Here is a 23468-nt window from a genome sequence, read left to right on the forward strand (position 1 = left end):
TTGAATGATGGTGTCTAAGTTTTTTCATTAAAAAAAAATTCTCTAATTAAGCATTCACAGGCATGAAAAGGCAGGCATAGGCAATAGCCAAGGGCTCTAAACGCTTCCCAAGCCCCAACACCAATTTCCCTCTCCATTCCCCACTTTCACGTGACTGTCTAGTCAGTCTCCAGTTAAAACAAGCCAGCTGCTCCGCACCACACCCCAAAACACTAGCCCCACTCTTCTCCCTCTCCCCCTCATAAAAACAACAAAACATCAATACCTTCACTCTCTCACACTCACTCTCCGCCGCTTAAAAATGCTACTCCCAACAACACAACAATGAAACTTCAACACACAATGCCATTTACTCGAACAGCCCCACTACTTTCTCTTCTCATCATCTTCTGCTATCTCTTTACCGTCGTCGTCACCGTTCACTGTGTGGCCACCTCGAAATCTCCGCCGTTGGTGACTCCAACAGCGAACTTGATACTGCCATCCGACGCCGTTTCGCTGCTCTCTTTCAAGACGAAAGCCGACCTAGACAACAAGCTCCTCTACGAGCTCCACGAGCGCTTCATCGTCACCGTTCACTGTGTGGCCACCTCGAAATCTCCGCCGTTGGTGACTCCAACAGCGAACTTGATACTGCCATCCGACGCCGTTTCGCTGCTCTCTTTCAAGACGAAAGCCGACCTAGACAACAAGCTCCTCTACGAGCTCCACGAGCGCTTCGATTACTGTCAATGGCAAGGCGTGAAATGCGCGCAAGGCCGGGTGGTCCATCTCATTCTCCAAGGCTTCGGTCTCCGAGGCGAGTTCGCTCCCGACACTTTGACTCGCCTCAACCAGCTCCGAGTCTTGACTCTCACCAACAACTCGCTCTCCGGTCCGATTCCTGACCTCTCTCTTCTCGTCAACCTCAAGTCCTTGATTTTAGACCAAAACAGTTTCTCCAGCTCTTTTCCTCCGTCGATTCTTCTGCTTTTTAACCTCCAGGTACTTGATCTCTCGCACAACAATCTCACCGGTCCGATTCCCTACGGTTTGAACGAGTTGGACCGGCTCAGCTCTCTCCGGCTCGACTCGAACGGGTTCAACGGTTCGCTTCCTCCGCTGAACCAGTCCACTCTTCAAGTCTTCAACGTTTCGGCTAACAACCTCACTGGACCGATACCGGTCACGCCGACTCTCTTGCGCTTCGACACGACGTCGTTTCAGCCGAACCCGAATCTCTGCGGCGAGATCATCAACAAGGCTTGCGTCTCCCGCACTCATTTCTTCGATTCTCCCAAACCCAACAACGACACGTCACCCTCCGCCGCCGCCACCACCACCACGACGCCGCTCGGACAAAGCGCGCAGTCACAAAGCGGAATGCTTATTGCCCCACCGTCGACGAAGAAGCACAAGAGCACCGGACTAATTCTAGGGTCCTCGATCGGAGTTTCACTCCTAATCGCCTCTCTTCTCTTCGCGTTCGGCTTGGTCAAGAACAAAAAAAGCACTACCTCCGACACCAACGCCAAAAGCCCAGATCAAAACCCGAAAACCTCAACAACGACGTCGTTCGAGGCCACTCCTCCTCCGAATTCAACAGCCCAAGCTCAACAAGCGGAGGAAAACGACATAGTGTTACAGCTACGCAAGAGCGACGAGCTACGAAGGGTACAGAAGAGCGGGAACTTGGTGTTCTGTGGAGGAGAGGCACAAGTGTACAATTTGGAAATGCTGATGAGAGCCTCGGCGGAGTTGCTCGGGAGAGGTACGGTTGGGACGACGTACAAGGCGGTGCTGGATAACCAATTGAGTTTGACGGTGAAAAGAATGGACGCGAATAAGACTGCGATTACGAGCAGCCAAGTTTTCGACCACCACATGGCCGCCGTGGGTAGGCTTCGCCACCCGAATTTGGTTCCGATCAGAGCATACTTTCAGGCCAAGGGAGAGAGGCTGGTGATCTACGACTATCAACCTAATGGGAGTCTCTTCAGTCTCATTCACGGTGAGTTTGATTGTTAATCTTTGTGAATTATAATTTGATGATTTCTGAGTTAACAAACACGGAGTAAAATAATAAAGAAAAGGTGTAGGAGTAGTTGGATTAATTATGTGTCGTGATTCTATTGGTTTGGTGAATAAGAAAATGGAGTTTTAAGTCTCGTGCAAAAAAATAAAAATAAAAAAATGTTGTGGGGGACAGGTTTTGAGGTAGCGGTTGTGTTCTAATGTCTAGAGACGATCACGGGAGGGGACCGACTCCCTTAGGATTCTCTAATAAATGCAACTACTAAATGGACCACTGTCATATAACCCTGTCCTTTTTGTTGGATTTATAGTATTATAGGAATCCGTATCTCTGCACTACTTGAGAGATGAATCCATTTATGATTCACGTTAAATATGGAAAAATTGTACTCACTTTTATGAGGTTTTGGTTATTACGTTGAGTTGGAATTTGGTAAGATGGCACCGTACAATAAGAAATTTGACGCAACAACTTTTTACTTAAAACTCAATATATCCTATTGAACAAGACTTAGGGCAGTATTGTTCCTTAAATTTTTATTGTTCCTTAAATTTTTATTTTAAAATTTTGTCATTTGAATTTTTTTTCATGGGATAGAAGTGTATTTTTTAGTTAAGTGGCCACATAGCTGAATCTCAAGAGAGAAACCTAAAGAGCAGCACTTGGGTATTGTACCTAAGTTTTGTCCTATCCTACCGCACCTAATAATATTTCAATAAACTCTCAGATGGGTTGGATTTTCAGATGGATATTAGAATTTATTGAGTATTATTGTGTCTATTTTTAATATGTGATATGATGATATAGCATATTAGGATTAGATGATGTAAAACTACATCTTTATAAAATTTAATCTCTCTTACATTATTTCCCATTTAAGAAAGGTAGTGGGTGGGGTTGTCCTTTATATTTGATTTCTATTACATTATTTCCCCTTTTGTTTGGAATTAATCACTCCCCTTTTCTAAAAGAATCTGAATTTGGTAATGTTTTACACCATTCAATAAAAAAACACATCAACTTTTCACTTAAAACTTAATAGATCTTACTACACGTATTAACATCTCAATAAACTCATAATTAAGTTGGATTTTCAAATAGGTATTAGAATTAATTAAGAGTAGTTGTGCCTGTTTTTTAATATGTAATATAATGATGTGATATGTTGGGATTGGAAGGGTAAAACTTACACCACATCCTTATAGAATTTAATCTCTTTCTAAAATGCAAACTTTTTACATTTGAGTCTCATTCAAAAAAATGTCGCAGGGACAAGTTTTGAGGTCACGGTTGTGTTCTAATATCAACGATCACGTGAGGGAACCGTTAGTATTTAGGATCGACTCTTTTAGGATTCCCTAATAAATGCAACAGAAAACCTTGTCAGTGCAATTTTCCCACATTAAATATTACAAATCTATAGATGTATTACTGTTATATCATTTAAAATTAGATCTAGGAAATGATATCTTAATCTTGGAATGGACTCTCTTCATTTCACTTGGATTTAATTGCAACCTATAGTTACCAAGACTTCTGTGGGTTGTTCTTGTGTTTGAATTAGCGAGTAATTATTAAGAACTTTGGAAGACATGATTATCTACTCTCACATAATAGCAGGTTATGCTAATTAAACCATGATAGGATACACCATTCATCTAAGAAGAGTGAATTTCACGTTGCTATACTTTGTGTGTACCTAAAAACTTACCTTGGATGGAAGCCAGTTGGTCTGACCTAGAGGCCAATCCCACTTGCTACCCTTATAAACGTAGGTAACTTGGCATCTCTTGAACTCCTGGAGTCTCGATGCCCAAATTTTTGGTACAATGGTCCCTCACGGTGCCAACTATCACGCTGAAGGTGAATAGAAGCTCCATCAGAAAAATACCAGACCAGAAAACACCGCTATTCAATCCATATGTGTATCACCACTGTTTTTCTTGGAAAAGAATGAAAAAAGAATTAAAAATGGTAAGAGAGAAGAATAGATGTTGGGAACTTGGAACCATGAGTAAGAGAGAAGAAAGAAAGGGAAAGCAGGTTTTGCCTAAATCTATGGAAATTTGGAGCATGATTCCCCATTGCCTAATGTGGGGCATTTGGCAGGAGAGGAATGCTCATACTTTCGAAGGAAGTGAGATCGATTCAAGACTTAAAAGCATTCCTTCTTCCAGAATTTGTTCAAGTGGGCGAATATTTTGGGAGTCTTTACTTTTGTTCTTTGGTTTATTTGCTTGATAGTACTTTCCGTGCACTTAGTTTTGATGTTTTTTTATGGTTCCTTAGTACGCTGCCTGTGTGCTACGGTTCCCTGTATGTTTATCTTTTTCATTTCAATGAAGCATTATTACTCATAAATAAATAAAAAATAAATAAAAAAAGTTAGCATGGTTTGGCCTGATGGCCTATGTCCACAACAGAAAGCCCTTGTGTCACTACATCTTTATGTCTTGAATTGTGTTACAATGAGCCCATTGGGGCATGTATAGAGATATTAACTCTAGGCTAGTCATAGATTAACCCTAACGTACTTGCATTACAAGTAAGCTTACTATAAGTAGTATTAATATTCTTTTACTTATACTACTAGCAGGTCCTAGAGTTCATTGAATCTGGACTAGTTACAATGGCCTTGGGCCTTGATATCTCTAATAACAACTGGTAGTTGCTTAACTTCTCCCTCCCGTCCTATCTTGCTGTGTTTTGCACAATATAGATCTTGGTTTTGTTTCAAAGAAAACCCGTCACTTGCACTCTTACAGCATACTTTCACTCTTACAGCAGGGTTCTAAGCTTCTCTAAGATGATGGAAATTGGCTTCTTTACATCCTTCCAGGGTGCCTGAGCCTAGTGATATGTAATATTTATCATGCAAATTCTCCTTGAGTTGCCTTTGTGGGTTTCATAGTGATATAGAATGTTATTCTCCTTTTAAATATATTCTTTTGGTCCTTTTGTTTTGGTGCTGGATGGGTTCATTTTCTATTGAAATAAACAGTATAAAATCATTTGATTGGTTCATTTTTTTTTTAAGCTAGATTTTTGATCAATTGTTTATGACTTGATTAAAATTGTGTGCAGGTTCAAGATCAACTAGGGCAAAGTCTCTCCACTGGACATCATGCTTAAAGATAGCTGAAGATGTGGCCCAGGGCCTTGCTTACATCCACCAAGTATCAAGGTTGATCCACGGCAACCTGAAGTCCTCCAATGTCCTCCTTGGAGCTGACTTTGAGGCTTGCGTCACAGACTATTGCCTTGCAGTCCTTGTAGACTCTTCTAATGAAGATCCTGATTCTGCAGGCTACAAGGCCCCTGAGACCCGCAGATCCAACAGCCGAGCCACTCTCAAGTCTGATGTCTATTCCTTTGGCATCCTTCTACTGGAGCTTTTGACTAGTAAACATCCATCACAACATCCATTCCTTGCGCCCACGGATGTGCCTAATTGGGTCAGAGCAATGAGGGAAGATGATGGCGGTGAAGACAACAGACTTGGAATGCTGACTGAGGTTGCTTGTATTTGTAGTGTGACATCACCGGAACAAAGGCCAGCAATGTGGCAAGTTTTGAAAATGATACAGGAGATAAAGGAGAACGTGATGGTAGAAGAAAATTCATCTCTTGAATCTTCATAGTTGTCTGGATTACACGGTTGGGTGCGAAGAAGAAAATCGAGGTAACTACTAAGCAAAGTCAACTGTATATTTTGGAAAGGAGGCTAAGCATGCCTAAGAGGAAGTATAACAGAAGGGATAAGTTCGAACAAATTATATGTGGGGGCTAAGGAAATTTAGTAAACTCATACACACAACCTCCTGTATTTCTATATATGGTGGATAAATCATGATTTTATAGAAGCTAATATTTTTTTCTAGTCCTGTTATATAATTCTGGTCAAATGAACCTCAATTTGTTTACTTTTGGAATGATTTTGCTGCAACGCTTTATTAGAAGAACTTGCTGCATGAAGGTGAATGTTTTCTACCCAGGAAAGAGACCCCACATGATTTCTTAGTAGCAACCAGGATTTTGAAAACACAATGCTGTTCAAATGGTAGTGTTGTCTTCTGGCTCTGGCATGGCTGGTTGGTACCAAGATGGTGGTGAAAGTAGGACCAAACCAGGCAAGAGTGATCAGTATTTAGGAGTCTTAAACCGCAACTGGTTGCTATGTTGATGTTGATGATGGAGCCAACACGGACAGGGTGGAGGCACGGTGATTATCAGCTAACTCATGCTGAGGACTTTGCTTTTTTTAGTTATACCAGTTCTATCTTGTATAAGGAATGTACTTGAGTATATATACATGAGATTCAGATTTACGGGTTTGAGCGAGTGGGGTGTTGAATGAATATAGAGTGTTTGGATCTTTCTCAATTCAATCCCATAGAGATTTCAGGGTTTTAGTGTAAAATGCTGACATTTTTTAGATCTCATCCTCTGGACGTGTTTGAAAATTCTATCTGTCTTTTCCTTGTACTTGACTTGGCCAATACTCAACTATCATATGAGGGGTGTCCAAGGAACCTAACAACCCGCCCATACCTGACTGGTAGCCACCCGATTTGACAACTCCGGTGGTTGGATGCAGGTCCCAATGTCCCTAAACCCAACTCCGGCAGGTTAGTTTGCAAATCTCCTATTTCAAAACCAATGAAACTCGACCTATCCAAAATTTTAAATTATTCCAACGGATTTTCAAGCTTTCCAGACCAGACCAACGATATCTCGTCAAAATCTAATCCAGATCCTTCAAGATCCGGTGAGATCTTGTCGTTATCCGATGAAATCTAGGCTAAATCTCGACGAATCCGGCTCAATATAGGTTAGATCTCAACGAATGCAACCAAATATCGGCGCCGGTGATGAAACCTGAAACCAACCTGATACAAACCAAAACTGATGAGACCCGAACTAGCAAATCCGATGAGATCTTCCGAGTCAGTTTAGGATTACGAATTTTTCCACTTAATATTTCGAGTCAAATCTAGGTTGGGCACAAACTCAACCCAACCCAACCCATGGACAGCCCTATGAATCATATCTAGGTGAGAACCCCAATCACAAAAAAAAAAAAAAAAAAAAAAAAAATTGTTCTCTAACATCATGATACTTAACTCCATGTGAGTGAAACAAATACAAATGTAATCTCTTTCCTCATATCTGATTTTAGGTGAAATGTTTTCTTGTGGCTAAGATAAGCCTATACGATCCACAAAACTACCCAAACATCACCTCACCAAGCTCTTGCACATTCTGTCTAACTTGGGACATCAAATGGACCAAGATTGTGGAAATCTATCCAATGGAGTCAAATCCAACCTATTTTTTCTGAATTACATCGTTGTTACTTGACACACATGGAAGAAGAGAGAAGGCAGTGAAGATGATTATCACGTCTAAGATAATTTCCAAACCAGTTGGAAGTGATTATGTGTACACAATGTATTTTGGGGCAATCATGTATGCAGAAGAACATTTACTCGTATTGCATGGCAACTCTCCAAAAAGATTTTTTTTTAGAGAAGATCACACTATTAGATTGAGAATTAGTTGAAGCCACGTCCAAGCCTCAAAGTTCTAATTGGGCTTGTTTGATCTCTCTTCCCTATTCGTTACCTTTTATCTTTTTCATTTTTTTTCTTTTCTTTTTTGCTGGGAATTCGTTGCCATTATCTTGGTTGTAAAAAAGTACAATAACAACTTCAAGGCTTGGAGTCTACTTTGACTAACTGTTAATCTAATCTTGACTATCTTCTTCACAAAAAGGAAACACTACAGACATACACAATGTACAAAAACAAGATAAAATGAAATACATCAACATGATACAGTAGCTTGTTTTAAAAAAAAAAAAAAAAAAAAGATACAGTAGCATCACAAAATACAACTGTGGCCTTTGCAACTCTTTCACTCAACATCTGCCTTTTCCTATAATTGTTGTCAACATGCCAGCCTGAGAAGTGCTTCTCATGTAATCTTTACCAATCAAATCCAGAAAATAGTCGAAGATACCCCAAATCCAATCAATGTCTCAACCAAAAGACCATGGAAAACTCCAATCTCCTCCTTTCACTTCATGAGATGCCTGTGTCCATAGAGGGTAACAAAAAAGTGAAGTTTATTGATTAGGATTTAGGATAAACTTACACTGCAAGTGGAACTGGTCTGGTTGAAAGACAGCTGATGGTGGCCAAGTGAAGTTGGCCGCTCAAGTCAGCACAATGCACATGTTCACTAGTAATATTTTAATGTTAAGAAAAATTAATGCTGGTGCAGTATGCTAATATCCTGGATATATATATATATATATGAAGTCATTTTAGTGACAAATCATGTGATTTCTCTTTGGAAAAACATGGCAATATGCGTAGAAGGGCTGGACCTTCTACATTTTAAACTCATGGGACTGTAAGAAATCTAACAACTCAGCAAAGGAATAAGTATACTGACAAGATACAGGGCTCAATCTCTACCAATGGAAGACTTCTAATTATTATTTTGTATTTTTCGAAATTGTTAGATTTTGGTTTCCTTTGTTTTAGGAGGTTGTGGGGTTCTATTGGTCAAAATAGAGTCCTAGTGGTAGGATAATTATTTGGAAAATATGATAAATTTCTCTTTAGAGTTTTTCCTTGTTCTGGTGAACTACTGAACTCAATCGATTCAAGGTTTTATGGCTTCTACATCACTTTCTGTCATCACTGGTAAATATTTTGACAAGTTTGGAGGGGGAAAAATGAAGAGAAAGATCACCTATTGATATTTCCACCGGGCCATGTCCTGGATCGTATATGGCAGTCAATGTATGTACAAAAAAAAAAAGGTTGATGAATTTGGAGGTTATCACATCATCCAACCAGAGCTTGTGGTCGTGGCCTTGACCTCATGATTGTCTCATCACTGTGCTTGATCCACTCTGAGAGTCTCCATGGCTTCTGCCACTTCCATTTGAACTGTACTAGCCACTGATGGTGACTTCTCTTCCACCTCCAGAGTCTGCCAGCTTGTCCTACAGCTGCTAGTTTCTTCATTGAAAATTGTCCCATAGGTACCATCTGCAGCCGCAACTCTCTACTTAATCAAACAGGAGGGTGACAATCCAAACTGCAGCATGAGGCAAGGGACTTACCTTTCGTGTCTGGTCTACAAATGTTGCTGACTCCTTAACTGATCCATTAACAATTCCAGGTGTGAATTTCAGTTGCTTTGGTGCTGGAAGAGACATTGGAGACAAGGGGCCACTCATATCATCTGCAAAGTGTTTCAATGAAGTGCGTGAATTGCCCTGTTGAGTTCCATTCAGAAGTGTCAATATTTGATTGGAGAGGAACTTTCTAATTTAGAGACTCAAGATCTATTCCTTTATAATTCAAGCCAATTTATGATTTTTACTCAAGGAAAAAAGGACAGGTAACAGGTCATATTTTAGAAAATATGGCCAGCTAAAGTTATACTGTATTACAATATTCTAGATTTGCATTCATGCATATTACAAATTAGGGATTCCAAATTTATCGCGCAATATTTAGAACAAGAACAACAAAGGCTATAGATTATAATACAGGTTAAGCAGAGAGTCTCACCGAAGCTGATGAACACAAGGCAATTGCAACAGCTTGTTCCCTCATTTTTTGCTCCTTTATGAGTTCTTTTCTCTGTACTTCACTTTGTTGTAGCAGAGATACAAGATCTTTCAGCTGCTCTTTCATTTCCTTAATCTCCACATTCTTTTCCCACAACTGGCACCTGGCGAAATATGAGTTTTATGGTCAGCACTTAAAACATGAAATCACAATTCTTGCCCTATCATAAAGGAAAGCATTATTGTGTCTACCTGATGTAGCAAACAGGTAAACCCAACCACAGAAACCAAAATTACAGTCAAGGAAAAAAACAAAGAGAACTCTATTGAAACCAAAATTTTAAAAATTACTTATCATTCAGAACCCAACAAAGATTGTGTGTAACAATTCTTCAAGTATGTGAGTGACAGAAAATAGAGTAGCTATGGGAGCTCCAAAAGGAGAGAGATATCGGCTTTGCACCAGCAAAAGACTCTGGAACATTCAAAAGAAAGGAGAGATTAAAATCTCCTTCTTAAACTGAAGAGACAGAAAATGGCTTTTTCAAAGCTCAACTGGAGAAGCAGGACCAGTGCATCAAACCCCAGAAAGCTGGAATCAATCATCCTATAATATATATATATTAATTTTATAGAAGAATAATAAAAAAATAAAATTTTATAATCAAAACATAGTCAGGATCAGAGTATCTACCCATATACTGCTATTCAACAAAAGGGAAAACAAGTTGTCTACCACCAGATTTGAAAAAAAAATGCCATCCCAGTTTTCATTGATATCCTTGGATGTCCATAGTTATCAATGGAGCTCAACAGCATAACATTGATGGCAGGAGGAAACATTTTATTAAGTCTTGAAGAGGAATCTCTCATTCTTTTTCTCCAAAGATCATAGAATGGGGAGGGCTAAGTTAAAAGGGAATACAAATTTCAAGAATGCAAAACCCAATAAATAAATTAAAGTCATTCCCATCCATTTAAAACTCACTCAACATTATTTTCATGCTTGTTTCTCCGTATTGGCAAACTTCATCTAACGAAATATGGCGAAACTAATACCACGGGTTGGATCAAGCAGGAATGGATTTGTTGTGGTCAACGAAAAGTTTATATTGGGCTTTCGGTACATAGTATAGCCTATTAGCTCCAATATGCTTTGTACCAAAATGCGTTTTATGTTGACTTTATTGCTAGATATAGAGGCCACAGTACTATCAAACTTTTTGCTAGGTTGTATAAGCACCTTGCTTCTGCAGCAGCATTAAACATATAGTGAAGCAAGTTCTTAGCATCTCCCATTGAGCGTAAGTGGTTCCAACGTCCACGACCAATTGAGGCACGATCCCTTTCTTCTGCCTCTGTAAGTTGTGAAGCCATTGCCACAATTGCATTTGAAGTCATGTTCAGCATATTCTCCAGAGAAGCTATCCTTGCCATTCTTGCATTTGGTGACATGGATAACAGTCTAATTGGTTCAAAAACAAAGCAATGTTAGAAGAATTGCTCCATTATAGTTACCAAAGACACTAGTAATTCCATATAATCTAATATAGTATTATACATACATTGAAACATATACATAGTAACCAATCATGACAAGTGTTGGAAAAAGGAGGAAATTAAGGAAATAATGCCATAGTTATAAACCTGGAATATCCGTTCTTCACGCTTGGGGGACTTGGCCCATTAGAAGAAAACTGATCCACTTGTTTCAGTATGGCCAACTCTTCTGCCAGTGCAGCTTGTCTAACAATGATCCCAATGCAATAGCCAATTTAAGACATTCAAGAAAGCTCAATATACGGCAAATATGAAAGAAACAAAGTGTTGGATACATACACTTGGCTTTGCTTTTCATATTCAAAACGAACTTCATGCACATTCACCATGACTTCCAACTCATGATCAAGCCACCTTTGCAAAGATTTTTCATTTCCCTAGAGATGAAATTCATATTAAAATGGTCTAACATGAGCTTTTATAGTAGATGAATATTAATTGAAGTCAGGAATGGGTTAAATTTCTGGCAGTGGGTCAAGTTTAAATTGTCCAAACTGTTGGTAATCATGTTAAAAAGAATCTCCAATTCAAAACCTGTTAGAGTCAACTGAAACCAACCTTCCAGCTTATACATATATGTCAAATTTATATATGTTTGACTACTAATAGATCATTCTGAAAACATGAATGGCGCTGGTTTCACATTGATCATAACTGGTTTTGCTAGGAGCCCAACACAACCATAAGCAGTCCATGAACATGTTGCCGGGATTGGAATAGATGTTGCCAATTCATACAGATCATTTACCTGTCCAGTCTGTGTATGTCCGTTGGATGTCACTGAAAAATGCAACAAAAGATTAGGGAGTGAAAGTATATAACAACAGAATAATTCCAAGAAAACTATATACCTGAGTGGTCACGTGCAGCAGGCTTACGAGCTTCCAACAACCCTTTCAGCCGTTTGGTTGCCATAGCAGCCTCTTCTGTCTTTCTCTGAAGAACCTGTGGAAAAAATTATAATGATTACAGTCCCCATAAATATTAATAGCCATACCATAAGGATCAGCATAAGAAGAGATAAAATGATATCCTACATATACAATAAACGCAAACAAGGAAGCTTGAATTTAAGGGTTTCTTTAATGAATAGAATGATTAGTTTGAGTCTGCTTCAATGGGGGAATCTTTCTCCATTTTCACAGATGCCTCACTCTTCAATGGATGAACCTTTTGACCCTCCAAATTCATCTGTATGGTGGTGGTAATTTCTGTAACATTTTTTAAAAGATTTTATTACATTATTATTCTACTGTGCTTAAGTCTGCTCTTATTTAAATTGCCTCCTTTTTCCTCTTCTTGCTGGAAGTTTTTCTTTTTAAGTTTCTGGATCTTCTGCTTTAACAAAGTTAACGTTTAAATACTAGCCCTAACCCATCAAAATTCTTTTACTGTATTTTATCTAATTTAGCAAATTGTTATATTCTTTCTACTGTATATTTATCTTGGGAGTCCATAAAGGGAGAAAGGGATCTAATAGAGTAGTTTCTTTGTTATTATTCTTTACCTAACTTTTGTTTACTAAATTTATGCTGATAGCAACCTAAATGTATACACGTGATTGTTTGGGAGAGCTTATTTTCATTGGCTTAGGGGGCTTAAAAAATAAGCTGGACAAAAGTACAGCTAAACCTAGAAAAGGTAAAACTTGTACATAAGCCAAATAAGCTGGAAAAAAGTTATGGCAAATGAGCACAACTCTACCAAGCACGGAGAGAGCGAGAGTCAGGTCCAGAGTTAGGTTGCATTAAGGTGTTCCAACAGCTTCACAAAAATAGCCACAATAAAATCCTTACCATTTTCTGGCGCTGATTCAGAGCTTCGAGTTTATGTCGTTCATACTCATTTCTCCTTCCCTCTTTCCTTAGCTGCTTGAGAACAAATTTATAATAAAAAAATTGCAGTAAATAACACAATTACACAAACAAAACACATAGGTTTCAATATATTAAGGATGAGGAAAGTAAAGAATCGTCATAAAATCAGAACAAAAAGACAAAGTTAGTATAAACTAAGAAGAGTCAAAATCATGGTTAAAAGTAACAATTATGTGGCAAGCTTCAATCCATGGAAATTCCAAATAGAGGGAATTTTTTTTTTTAAATAAAGCATTAAAGTTCAAAACAAGTTCCAAGAAGCATGATAACACTCCAAAACATGAAAAATGTTTAATGAGATGCAAAATAATGAATAGAGACCAATGCACTCCACACACCTGGTACCTCAACAACATAAAATCATAAGATAGCAATAAAATGCTTGACATTGGTACAAATTTTCTGCTTCAGCATTGAGGTTTCTAAAATCTAAAGTCTGAAGGGGCTGTTTGGTAATGTTGTTCTAGTAACGTTGTTCGTATTTTTTGAATATACGTGTAGATGAAAAAATGTGTGAAAATACGTATAATGTTGTTTAAACACTGAAAACTGTTGCTCAAAACACCCTACCAAACAGCCCCTGAATATTTAGAAATATTAGCTTTTTAGAAGTACAATTCAATGAAGAGACAGAAATATTGGTATGTTTCTGATTCCCTGTGCAGCTTATAAAATAAACATTTAGGTTTCTTTTAATATATTGAAACTTAATTGGATTCTGTTTCAGTTCCCTTGAACTTAAAACCCCAGTCATTTCAAAAGGAATATAAGCTTAACAACTCTGAACACAGTAACACCATACATGCACTGAAAGCACATTTTAAAACTCCACACCATTTGCAACAAAAATATTTAATAAAGATGGGCTTCAACTGAAAGTTAAGCATTAGGCATAAACTGAATCCATATCCAGTGGCTTGTGGCCAAACTACAATGCAGTCAATGAAACACGATATTTCCAAGGTACCGGTACTTGTACATTTGATGGTAAGAATGTAACTCAATAAATTTTCTCAGTAAAAATAGAAAATGAAGAACCTGAAGCAATTCCTTCTCACGAGAAGCCTTCCATTGTCGAAATTGTTCTGACTCTTGTTTTATCTTATGCTGCAACTGAACCTAGAATATGAAAGTGGAACAAGAAGGATGGATCCAAAAATGTGAGACACTGTAATGTTGGATTTGTGAATATAAACTAGATTAAGCACTAAAATGAGAACCAACTTTCTGAGCCTTTATATACTGTATTTCAGCTTGCAGGCGCTTTGCTGCTTCATCACTTTTTTGTTTTTGCTTCAAGAGTTGGACCTGGCTTTCTTGTTTCTTCTTAAGATCTAAAATCTGAAATTCATAACAGAAAGTTAAGACGTTAATCAAGAATCCTAGTTTACGGAAACGGAACAATATTAACTTATGAAAGTCTTGAAAAATAATCAAGAATTTACTAAAAAGAATGACATTTATATTTGTCATTTTGTAACCTGTGCTTCAAGCCCTTTTAGTTTTTGAGTGTGATTATCTTGCATTTTGTGTGAATGCCCATCAGAATTGGCAGCAAGATTCTCAACTTCTGCCAGCAAACGATCCCTTTCTTGCTGTATTTATGCAACTAAACATCAGCCATCAAAGCAAAAGCATATTAGGCAGTGATAATTTAAGAATTATCTTTTCAACCTGCACAATTCTTTTTTCTTCCTCAAGTTCTGTGATTTTCTTCCCAAAGTGCTGCTTGAGTGCTTCAGTATCAATGCCACCAAAAAGTTTCATCTCACACTGCACAAAAGCATAAATTAAAGATTAATAAAGGTGTTTGAAAATACTAACAAGCCGCCAATTTGATGTCAGCGCTTATATCCTAGTATATAGTGCCGTCAATACATATGGAATCTACATATATGCACATGGCTGCCAAATTAAATTGCTAATGTGATGAAATCATTAGACCAACTAACTCCTGCCAAAAAAAAAGGGTTAAAGTGGCTTCTTCAAGTAAGGTAAAAAAAAAATGAAACCTTAACTAAAATTGCATTCCTGTGCCCTTTTTTCTTTTTCCTTTTTGATATTTCAATAAAAAGGGGAACATTTGTGCCCCAAATAAACAACTGAGAATTATTTGAGTGGCCAAGAAGTAATCAATAAATTGGTTACAATTACAATCTTAAATCTTTTTTCTGGAAGGAGCAAGACAGCCAGAGAGATGCAATGCAGAATGCATCTAATATCACAAGATGTTGCCTCCATATGACATTAGTTTAGTATTTCCTCTTTGTCACCACTTACACTTCGTTTGGGAGTTTATAAAGGAATGGACTATATTTAAGTAATGGAAAGGAAAGTAAAAGAAATGAATGAAATGGAATTAAGTAATTTTGTTTGGATGTTTTAAATAAAGGAACAGAAAGGAATTGATGAAATGTATATATACTCGAACTTCATTAGGTCCAAGAACAGATATATTATTTAAATTGTTAAGAATTCCCTTTCAAACCTATAATTTATATACGTATATTAATATGCATGAAACAAGGCAAATAATGAAACCTCTTTCTGCTCCAAACGTTTGTTCAATTCATTTAACTCTTTGTCCATTGTATCTTGCAGAAGTGCATGCTCCCACTCTTTAGTTACTTCATCAAATTCCCTGGGACTTTCACCTGTATAAATGAGAGTAAAGTGCCAAACTTTGAAGAATTGGACTAACAAACCAAAACATGATTTATGTAACAAAAGAAATCTCAGATAGATTGGCCCCAACAACAGATGGTGCCATTCCCCAACCTCACCCACTCAAAGACTATGTATTGTATTAAACTGTGTAGAATAAAGTGCAAGGGTTTTCCTTTTATATAGGCAGACAATGTGTGCTTTACAAGTAATATAAGTGCAGTAAAAGAAACCTAGAATAATGGGCTCTTATATTCTAACATATATAATAGGGATAATTTAAAATAAAATGACCACAATTAACTGTAATCCATCTTATATCTGTAGGTGCAATGAATTGAAGAAAATTCAAGCTCATCAACGTCATTTTTCTAAAATGTCCCAAAATATACAGCAAGATGAGTGAAAGAACTGTTCTGGTTTTACAATTTCATAAGAGGGATGCTAATAAACTAAATGGTCATCCATTGTATATTTAAGTATGCAGTGCATTGAAGACTATTTAAGCCTATAACCAAACACTCTTCTAAATGGCTCAAACTATACAACAAAATGAGTGGATCACCTGATATGGTTTCAACAATCTGATAATCAGATGAGTCCATGCTCTGAAAGCCCCTCTTAAGTCCATCACTTTTTGTAAAACCGAAGTGGCCTTCCTGATAAATAAACACCCCAAGTGATATAAGTATTAATGCAACAATTTTACTCAACTGTGTAACTGAAGGAATTAAATAAATATAAATACATCCATATTGTACTGACACTAAGAAAAACCACAGACATTCCACTCCATATAAGTATGGAAAGGAAAACTAAACTTGGATAAAATAAGAAAAAGCAAAGAAGAGGATAACGAATTAGAGTTTCTAATAACATACTTGATCATCTGTTTCATCATGCTGTATGACACCACATCTACTGCGGTATTCATGAAGTTCTCGACAAAGATCCCCATTGGTAGCCTCAAGCCAAGCAATCCGGTCCTTGAGAACCTATATAACCACACCAAAAAAAAGACATTTTGCCACCAAGACTATTCAATTTATCTTCATAAACATATAATGCACTAACTACTAAAATCAAACAACAGTTGTATTCTTTCTAAAACAAGTACCTGCACTTCATCTGATGGTGCTCCTCCCCCGCGAGCACCAAGCTCTGCCTGTAAGTTCATTAGCTGCTGCCGCATCTTTTGCATCTCATTGGATATTAAATCTCTATTAACCTGAAGGGGAAAAAGAGGATTTAATTAACACAACAAACTTACAACAGGCCCTAATACACCAAAAAGGCGGAATGCATGGAACTTGAAACCAGGAAAAGCTTCGTTATCTGCATCTAGCAGGAAGTGAGGGTATCAAGTACAAAATGAGTCATAACAAAATAATACAACAAACTTACAACAGGCTTATTTTGAATATTGCGGGCACGATTCGCATATTTGAGTGTGTTAAGACTTTCCTCAGCATTGATGTCAGCAGGACTGACGCACGCTGGAAGAAGAATCACAATTAAAACAAATTAGAGAAGAATGAAAATATTTCCATTTTCAATAAAAGAAGCAATTCAGTTCTAAAGATCTAAAATCCAACACCTCCCCACTTCGACACACATGATACAACTTCCAAAAATACTCAAAAACATTAAGTGAAGAACACCTAAAAAGAAAGAAGGAAAAGGAAAACGGGGGAAGGGAGCTCCACCCTGTTTCTGTATCTTCTAGAGAGAATGAGAACATATCACATTTGAGAATGTTCATAACAAGCAAAATTGAGCTACCATAACAAAAGGTTGAAAATGAATAACACCTTGTTGAAAAGGAATTAATCAAAGAAAGTAATTACTTTTTCTGTCAGAATATTGCTTCCAATGATTAAAAGGAAAACTAGGAGTTAGCAAAATAACCAAAGTAAGGAGAAGAAAACTCAGTGCTATTTAATTTTTTTGCAAGGAAAATCTTGAATATATATCTTATCTCTTTGTGTGTGCACGTGTGTGTAACTATTTCTAGTATAATTGTAATCCCTAGACCAAAGTTCTTGAACAATTAAACAATCACTTGGAGGTTACCTATCATGACAGTCTTGCTGTTTCCACCAAGTGAATCCTGCCAACATGCATAAAAGAACCTCAATCAGAAAACTATCATAGAAGAAGAAAAAAATTAAAAACCAAGCAAAAGCTGAAACATTGTTCTTAATTACTTAATACTATATAAATCCTAATAGAATAAAATAGTCATAATGTTATTTATTTGTAAGAACAACAAATACACTCATTTGTGAATCCTGGATATTAAGGTTAAAAGCAATATCTTTAAAATCACTTATCAACTGATGTCCTTAACAAGCTATCTCAAAACTCAGCAAATCCCAGCCTTGATAAGGTGATAAGTATTAAAACCTAACCTAACCATATCAGGAAAGTATTAGTGAATCACTACTAAAAACAATGGATTAAGAATTTATCAAGCCCAGTGGTCAACAGAAGCCAGGAACCCGTCTCTACCTAATTATAACTTAAGTTTTACAGTGTTGCATTTAACATATGCAGACAATTGTTATATTTTCCTTGGTTGAAAAAACATTTCAATGAGAAAGATAGAGGTTGATATAGACCACCAGAAATTCAAATCATTTTTCCATCTTAACACCATCATGTGGAATTTATGAGTTAACTGATAGTTCTATACAAATTTATATACCAGACATAACATTAATCCAACCTGCAACAGTCGAGTTAGTTTGCTGTCTCGGTAAGGGACATGCACACCCTCTTTCCGCTTTTTCTCATCCCCTAATGCACTAATGACATTACCAAGTGCAAGAAGTCCCTTATTTATGTGTATACCTGTTCACAGAAATAAAACAGAGAAATTTTATTTCATTATGATTATAAATAAAAGACAACAGGAATATATCAGTAAGCAGTTTTACTAACCTTCTTTCAAACGAAGACCATCAGAACCTGTTCTTTTAGCGCGTTCAGATCCAGCAAGATCTACCAGATGGAGCTTTGCACAAAAATATTCTTCACCCATATCCTCCTCCGGGGAGTCACATCCAGGAACATCTGAATGGATTTTGCGCATCTGCTCCAATGTGATTGTGAAGATAGCATGTGACCGACTAGTACAAACACGCAAATGGAAACCACGTGCCATTAGATTATGAGATTTACTCATAAGGCATAACCATGAAATTAGCCTCTCCTAGCATTCAAATGTATCACTTCAATCAAAACTTTCTAAAACAAAATTTATGGAGAAAATCACATTTTAGAAACAAAAATTTGATGAGCAAAAGTTTCACACATTCACTACTTAAAATAACCAGCCTCAAGATCATTATCGGATGTCTTTCACTTAAGATTCATACTTTTTTGAACAAAGAATTGCACCTGAAATCCGGAAGCTAAAAATACTCTGAATATGTAATATGAACCAATTGCATCATTGTCAATGATACTAAGAAGTTCACTTAGTAACAATGTCACATCCCACATAACTATGATGAAATACCTTCAACCCAGCTCTACAATGAGTGATTAGTGGAAAATTGAATGTTTCAGTGTTTACACATACCCATGCAAAAATGGTCTCATATGCTAGCCTATAATTATAAGTAGGCAGAAAAGACAAAATTTTACCTGGACTGGTTGTTCATATTTGTACTCCCAGTTGCCCTGCTTAAAGATCCTTGCTCCAGGCAAGTGGCCATTTCCTGTAATGTACTAACAGCAATTTCAGTTGATCCTGCTAGTGTTATAACTCCATTTGAGGTTTCACGAATTTGAATTGGCTGCCTTCCAGTAACAGGAACTTTTCCAGTATGCCCATTAGCAGTCTCCAATTTGCTAATAGATTCAGAATCCAACAAGTCCATTACTTCTTCCTTCAGAATCTTCATATTCAAACATTGTAATTAGTATCATAGTAAGAATATAATAAACTGCAGGAATCCATTAAAAGAAATGGATAGCCTGCCCACCATATCACACTTGCACATGCATGCACTGTTTCAAAGTGGATTCCTTAAAAGAACCCATATAAACAGCCATGTCAATAGACATATTGTAACATATTATCTCATTGGTCACATTTAAAAATCAAGAATTTGTCCCTGTTGTACTTCTTTTGGGCCATTGAATATGCATTGAAGAGGGAAATCAGTAGCTTCAGAAAGAATTAACGTGTTCTAAAGCTTGTGACTGAGGAAATATCTTGGTATTAAGCAGACAATGAATCATATAATGAATATACCTCGATGAAAGAAACATGCAACTGGAATTGTGTTTGATGCTTCAATATTTCAATCTTGTTGAATAGTGAATTCATAACTTGAGGAATCAGTCCTGTCGGACAACCGTCCTTGAAGCTAGTCCCCATGGTATATGTTTTCCCAGATCCTGTCTGCAGCATACATATACATCAATAACCAAAGAAAATGAGACTGGATGAGAGATATTGTTCTGCTCAAAACGTTTTTTTTTTTTTTGGATAGGATAGACATTACCTGACCATAAGCCAGTACAGTAGCATTATATCCTTGGAATAAACCATCAACAAGTGGAGCAATGCATTCTTCAAACATGGCAGATGAAGGAGATCCACCGTTTCCATAGATATGATCAAATGTAAAGGAATGAGAACCAATCTGTAACTGCTCCACAGTAAAAACTAAGATCACATTCCCAGCAACTTAGACAGTAAAGAAAATTTTGTTGGAACTATCAACATAAAAATATTCCATGTAATTGCAAAAAGACATAGACATAGGTTCATCTAAAATCATGAGGCATTTAAACCACAAAAATTGTGACTTAGCAATTTAAATTTTCACATTTGACTCATTATATCAGCACACATTTTCACAAACTGAAATTGCTCTTCATGATAAAAAAAAATTTCAAAGATGCCCCTGTATCTCGCATGACGTAATATCAGCTCACAAACAACAACAATAAAGCCTTGGTCCCAAATTTTTTGGGGTTGGCTATGGATCTCAATAGATTGGTTAGGATTGGCCACATGTATTCTTTACCTCCATTCTATTCAATCCAAAGTGACAGCCTATGTTACTTCTTTAATTGACATGGTTTTTTTTTTAACTACTTCTAATAATGTTATGTTTGGTCTACCTCTACCTTTTTTCATTCCCTCAACTTGAATCAACTCACTCTTTCTTACAATGCATTAATCGCTCTTCTCTGAACATGACCAAACCATCTCAAACAACTTTCTCTCATCTTTTCATCAATAGGGGGTCACCCCTATTATTAATCGGATTTCCTCATTTCAAAGTCTTTTTTTCTTTCTTTCTTTCTTGTTTGCTCTAGAGAGAGAGAGAGAGAGAGAGAGAGAGAGAAAAAGGCAGGAGGGTGACCAGTCCATGGAAGACCTTACTTGGGTGTGACAATAGTAGCAACTACCCATTGATGAACCAATGCCTCACACAAAATCAATATACATGCCTCATACCTCACTTTAAAAAACTGCTGGTCTTGTTTAGTTAAGCAGCTCGGACCGGATTTAGCATTCATGCCAATGAGCCCAATACAAATAGGCAGTAAGTATTAAAGACTATATCCAACTACTAATCGGACATTTGAGCACATTCAGATTTGTCAAAGAAACAAACGTAGACATACACTAGACTAATGAAGGAACTGGTCAAAGAGCACAGTAGTATTCTTTCAATATTCTAAGTCTAAGCTATCACCCAAAAAAAAAAAAACCAGTACAGAGTACAGACCACTAAACACTCACTATTAACCAAAAATGCAAGTAAAAAACTCCTAGAATTCATTCACTTCTGCGCGAAAAGGAAACAGAACAAAATTATAAATAGTTTTTTTTACCTTTTAGGTTAAAAAAAAAAAAAAACAAAACCCATTATAGAAACAAAACAGCTCCAACTTCCAAGCTCAATAATAACCCAAAATGCAGTGAAGAGTACCTGAGGTTTCCCGGGTGTGACAGTAACACATTCTTTACAACCTTGAAGGCGCTCATCGGAAATGAGGGGCCGTATGTGAACAGCAACCTTAACACTGCAATTCTCAGATGCTTCCATGCGTCGTTGGTTTCACTTCAAAGAAATTATGGACAGAAGAGAAACAAAACAGAAGAGAGGTGGGTAGAGTAGCTAGCAAATGTTAATTCAGTTAGGAATTTGGTCTGATCAGTTGGGAGACTGATTGAGACGAAGAGGACAATGATATAGCAACAAAGGTGAATGTTGTAGAATATCAAGGTCGTGGTGGTAATGGAGGTTGTTAAGAGGTTGTTTGAACTTTGAATAAAAAGCAACAACAACAACAAACGATTAGTATTAGTAACAGAAGGCAGGCAGAGAAGGAGCTAACTGTAACTGCAACTGAGACCACCACAACAACAACTACTACTACTACTACTTTTACCAAATATATATATATATATATATTTGTTTTTTGATGAGGTTTCCTTGTTCTACAATCTTTCAGTCACTCTCTCTGTCTGTTTTGCTTTCTTTGTTTCTTACTCTCTCTCTCTCTCTCTCTCTCTCTCTCTGACTGACTGGCTGACTCAAAAGGCCACGGCGGTGTGTGTTATACTGTTATTGTTGTTGGCAAGTTGGAACACTTCGCTTTCTTTATTTTTACCATTTTGCCCTCTCAACTGTTGTTCAAGCTTAGCTGGCAGTGGCATCCTATATAGTCCTTGACTCTCTGTTTAATAAACGATAAACAATGGGGTTTTTTTGGCCAATTGCTATGCTCCAATCTCCCACGTCCAACACCTGCCTCCTTTATTCTGGAAAAAACTAAAAAACGCCCGCTTCTTTTTTCGGGAAAATGTCTCTGTACCGCGCTAGAGTCTAGACACCTTTTCTTTTCTTTTCTTTTCTTTTCCTCTGCTTTACCAAATTATAAAAATGTTTTTCATGCAATGTTATTACTCTGAAGAGCCTCAAAAAAAAAGGAGTATCAAGAATTTTCCCAATGTGTCTCATGAGATCTATGTCCCAATGAGACCCACATGTCATTAAAACATAGATCTCATAAAACCGTTTCATACAATAATTTTCTTAACTTCTGATAACACAAAGAAATATAAGAGATAAACAAAACTTCATTATTTTTCTTATAATTGTTTAATTGGTATGTTGTGATTGATGTTGATAAAAACCGTTACATACAATAATTTTTTCAACTTCTGATAACACAAAGAAGTATAAGAGGTAAACAAAATTTCATTATTTTTCTTATAATTGTTTAATTGGTATGTTGTGATTGATGTTAGTAAAAATTATGCCAATGATATGATTTTAAGTAAATCTTATTGTAAAAATTTGTTGTGTCCATCAATACTAATAACCTATACTAAAGTTTGGTCTTCTCACATTATAATCTTGAAGTAATAATAATTAATAACATAACTTATTTAAAACTTTGTCCAAAAAAAAATTTTGTTCAAATCTTTCAAGAATGTGATTAGAAGAGCGCATGTGTAACTTGATTTTTTTCCTATGATAATTGCTCTTTAGTATTATGTCAAATATCAATTGGTTTCTTTTTAATATATGCGAGATTTGAATCCAAGTTCGTTATTCGATGACAAAAAACTTTATGAATTGAGTTAAATAAAACCTATGATTATAGAATACTCTATTTAGACATAACCATAACAAATACCGAATAATGAACCAAAACTTGAGAGCTGTAAATGAGGATGGGACAATAAGGAATCGTCGGTGTTCACTCAAGTGAGTTCAGTCAT

General features: G+C 36.9%; 2 protein-coding genes across 3 annotated transcripts; one reads left to right on the forward strand and one right to left on the reverse strand.

Moving 5' to 3' along the window:
- Nucleotides 1–342: 342 nt before the first annotated feature.
- LOC111995793 (probable inactive receptor kinase At5g67200) lies at nt 343–6351 on the forward strand. Its single transcript, XM_024027730.2, has 2 exons — nt 343–1990; nt 5099–6351. The coding sequence occupies exons 1-2, from the start codon at nt 343–345 to the stop codon at nt 5653–5655; spliced, it is 2205 nt and encodes a 734-aa protein (XP_023883498.2). The 3' UTR covers nt 5656–6351.
- A 1392-nt stretch (nt 6352–7743) lies between these two features.
- LOC111995780 (kinesin-like protein KIN-4A) lies at nt 7744–22268 on the reverse strand. Of its 2 annotated transcripts, XR_002881162.2 has the most exons (26): nt 21667–22266; nt 20224–20370; nt 19971–20120; nt 19358–19611; nt 18650–18837; nt 18435–18559; nt 17780–17816; nt 17111–17202; nt 16824–16934; nt 16588–16701; nt 16272–16365; nt 15584–15696; nt 14717–14815; nt 14524–14637; nt 14267–14383; nt 14081–14161; nt 12962–13033; nt 12017–12110; nt 11914–11945; nt 11445–11542; nt 11253–11351; nt 10849–11070; nt 9607–9769; nt 9153–9308; nt 8777–9078; nt 7744–8108 (listed from the first exon to the last, which is right to left on the reverse strand). XR_002881162.2 is itself a non-coding variant. In XM_024027710.2 (25 exons), the coding sequence occupies exons 1-25, from the start codon at nt 21781–21783 to the stop codon at nt 8921–8923; spliced, it is 3063 nt and encodes a 1020-aa protein (XP_023883478.2). In that variant the 5' UTR covers nt 21784–22268; the 3' UTR covers nt 8777–8920. The 2 variants fall into 2 exon arrangements, 1 of the variants encoding a protein (XP_023883478.2); XM_024027710.2 differs by lacking the exon at nt 7744–8108 and having other exon boundaries at nt 8777–9094; nt 21667–22268.
- Between the last annotated feature and the right edge of the window lie 1200 nt (nt 22269–23468).

The sequence above is a fragment of the Quercus suber genome, unplaced genomic scaffold, assembly GCF_002906115.3.
Source record: "Quercus suber isolate HL8 unplaced genomic scaffold, Cork oak 2.0 scaffold_748, whole genome shotgun sequence".
Classification (NCBI taxonomy): Eukaryota; Viridiplantae; Streptophyta; class Magnoliopsida; order Fagales; family Fagaceae; genus Quercus; species Quercus suber.

Bases quoted from the DNA above. Each gene is read 5' to 3' on its own strand.
- LOC111995780 (XM_024027710.2), bottom strand. From the start codon at position 21,783: ATGGAAGCATCTGAGAATTGCAGTGTTAAGGTTGCTGTTCACATACGG. The intron at 20,121-20,223 runs GTAATGTCTATC...TGTATGCTGCAG, and splicing joins CTGTACTGGCTTATGGTCAG to ACAGGATCTGGGAAAACATA. The intron at 18,560-18,649 runs GTTAGTAAAACT...TTCTGTGAACAG, and splicing joins TGGTCTTCGTTTGAAAGAAG to GTATACACATAAATAAGGGA.
- LOC111995793 (XM_024027730.2), top strand. From the start codon at position 343: ATGCCATTTACTCGAACAGCCCCACTACTTTCTCTTCTCATCATCTTC. The intron at 1,991-5,098 runs GTGAGTTTGATT...AATTGTGTGCAG, and splicing joins TCTCTTCAGTCTCATTCACG to GTTCAAGATCAACTAGGGCA.